Source organism: Gracilinanus agilis, chromosome 1 (assembly GCF_016433145.1).
Source record: "Gracilinanus agilis isolate LMUSP501 chromosome 1, AgileGrace, whole genome shotgun sequence".
Taxonomy (NCBI): domain Eukaryota; kingdom Metazoa; phylum Chordata; class Mammalia; order Didelphimorphia; family Didelphidae; genus Gracilinanus; species Gracilinanus agilis.
In genome coordinates this window covers 719,130,043-719,132,720 of record NC_058130.1, presented here as the reverse complement: position 1 = coordinate 719,132,720, position 2,678 = coordinate 719,130,043, and the positions used below count along the sequence as shown (strand labels likewise).

Genomic DNA, 2,678 nt, shown 5'->3' with positions numbered 1-2,678 from the left:
GGGGTGGGGGAGGGGCGGTTGTCTGCCTAGGCAGTAAGTAGGTCCCCTTCCAGGGCGGGGACTTTGACGGCTTCTCCACCTTCGATGTCCCCATCTTCACGGAGGAGTTCTTGGACCAGAACAAAGGTGAGGGACGGTCCTTGAGCCTGAGCCTCCTGCGGGGTCTACGGCTGGGATCCAGACAAAAGCCGGATGCGGGTGGGGGCCGGGACTGGGGGAGGGAAGGGGGCGGGGCCTGAGGGGTGGGGGTGGGGGTGAGGCCTGTGACCTGCTACATCCCAGATTTGTCCAGAAAGGTCAGGGCTGAGCAGAGGCCCTGCTACGGGCCAGGACAGCAGCCAGAGCTGGAAGAAATGAAAAGGCATCCATCCACGTTTGCCCTCAGTGACGCTTCTGTGTGCACAGCTCGGTTCAGGAGGCCCTGGCAGGGACTGGAAAATCAGGGCTTCCGTGCTCAGTCCTGGCTTTGGCCCTGGCTCAGTTTGTTTGTTTCCCCATCTGCTAAATGGGAATGCACGGCTGTGTATGCCAGTATAGTGGAGAGTAGATCGGATTTGGAGTCCCAGAACCCGAGTTCAAGGTGTGACTTAATCAGTCAATAAGGATTTATTAACTCTCTAATGCCAGTGTGGACGGGAGGACTGAACTGTATGATGGGAGGGAGGGAGGAGTCAGTTACACACATTTGTTCATTTCATTATTTATCCATTCATTCCTTTATTTTCTTTAAACTTCTCCCTTAGTTTCACCTCTTAGACCAGGAGTAGGGGCTAGACTAAAGAGGTTAAGTGACTCTCCCAGGGTCACACTGGTGGGAACCCAGGACCACCTGCCTCCAGGCCTGGCTCCATCAGCAGAGGTCTCCAGCTTGCTTTGGGCTCTGTGCTAGGGATGGGGGGGGGGGGGGGTAGGGAGGATGGCTCACACCTCTGAGCTCCCAGGGCAACAGTGAGTGAGGATCACAGGAATTCCCTGGGGTGGCCTGGGGCAGTAGAAGCTCCTGCCTTTCCCCCAGCACTAGCCATGTTGGCCTTGGGCCAGGCCTTTCATTCTTTTCTCCTTTCTGTGGCTTGGGGAAGAGGAGAGACCTGGGGCTAAACCCAACCTCCCAGCATTCACAAGCTACTGGACTAGAGTTGTGCCACTTAATCTCTCTTGGCCTCAGTTTTCTTATCTGTAAAATGGGGATAAGACCTTTAAGGCTGGCCCAGGTTGTTGTAAGCAGGAGTGCCAAACTCAAATTGACCGGATCACAGCGGTGGTTGCTATTTTTGCTTGAACGTTTCCCAATTACATTTTGATCTAGCTCAGACTGGCCTTGGGGGCTCTGATGAATCTCTTGGGCCTGGAAGTTCAGGGGGACTAGCCCAGTGTGGTGCTGTGTCACTTAGAGATCCTCCCATTGCTCCAGCCTTGTGTGACTGAAGGGCAGATTTCCAGTGCCAGGAGGGATGTGGGGGATGGCCCCTCGCTGAAAGCAGACCCTGAGCAGGCCCTTTGGTGCCAGGGAGGTTTGGCCGGGGCTTGCAGACTCTGAGGAGGCTTCCCATATCCCAGCCAGGGAAGCGGAGCTCCGACGGCTCAGGAAGATGAACGTGGCCTTCGAGGAGCAGAATGCAGTCCTGCAGAGGCACACCCAGAGCATGAGCAGTGCCCGGGAGCGGCTGGAGCAGGAGGTGGCCCGGGAGGAGCGCCGTACCCTGGCCCTGCAGCAGCAGCTGCGCGCAGTCCGCCAGGCGCTCACCGCCAGCTTTGCTTCCCTGCCGGTGCCTGGTGCGTGGGTGTTGGGGGCGGGGCCCTGGCCTCTGCAGGGTGGGATGGGATGGGGAGCGGGGCGTCTTCTCCAGGACCCTGGCATTCTCCCCCCCTACACCAGGTACCGGGGAAACCCCCACACTCAGCACCCTGGACTTCTACATGGCCAAGCTGCACGGGGTCATTGAGCGGGACCCCTTGCAGCATGAGAAGCTCATCGTGCGCATCAAGGAGATCCTGTCTCGGATAGCCAGGTAAGGGGAGCGCCGGAGGGTGGGCCAGGATAGACGACGTCGGTCGGGGGTGGGAGGATCCCGCACGGTGGCACCCCGCTCGCTCCTGATGGGCCCCTTCCTTCCTGGTTGTCTTCAGCGAGCACTTGTGAGGAGTGGTCGGAGGAAGGGCCAGCGCGGATCCCTACAGTCCTGGGGAAGAATTGGTTCCAGCAGCCTCGCCCCCACCCCTCTGTCTCCCAGCTCACTGGGCGGGGCTCGGGCCTCCTCGCCCCTCCTCCAGGACCCGCCCAGCGCCCAGGGGCCAGGCGTGTGACTGCCCGCATCCAGCAAGCTCGCAGAGAGACCCGGGAGCTGCACCCCCTGAGCGGTGGGGGCCCCCCCCCCGGCCCTGGACCCTCTCCTGGGCTTCCTCTCTCTTCCACTTCCTGACCCACCTCTCCCTCTCTCTCCCGGAGCGGGAGACTGAGACTCGGCCTCTCGGGCCTGGCCTTTCCAGACTTGGCTCCGGGCGATCTACAAAATCCAAGCTTTTCCCGGGACTCCTCCGTCCCGTGCCTCTTCCCGCTCCTCTCGCCTTGCCCCAACTCCCTCCCCATACCGGGAGCCGGCAGCCTCCCTACACAGCCTAGAAGCGGCAGCTGTGACCATCGCAATCACCTTTTTAAATAAAAGCCGACTCAGCCCAAA

At 60.2% G+C, this 2,678-nt stretch overlaps 1 protein-coding gene across 1 annotated transcript in view; it reads left to right on the top strand.

The window, feature by feature from the left end:
• Positions 1-2,678, top strand: part of HMG20B (high mobility group 20B) — a 26,819-nt gene extending 24,141 nt beyond the window's left edge. Inside the window, exons 2-5 of the mRNA XM_044685307.1 lie at positions 42-126; positions 1,558-1,773; positions 1,877-2,009; positions 2,128-2,678. Of these exons, the coding sequence (XP_044541242.1) occupies positions 42-126; positions 1,558-1,773; positions 1,877-2,009; positions 2,128-2,140 (447 nt within the window). The 3' untranslated portion in view covers positions 2,141-2,678. The remainder of the gene's footprint in view (positions 1-41; positions 127-1,557; positions 1,774-1,876; positions 2,010-2,127) is intronic.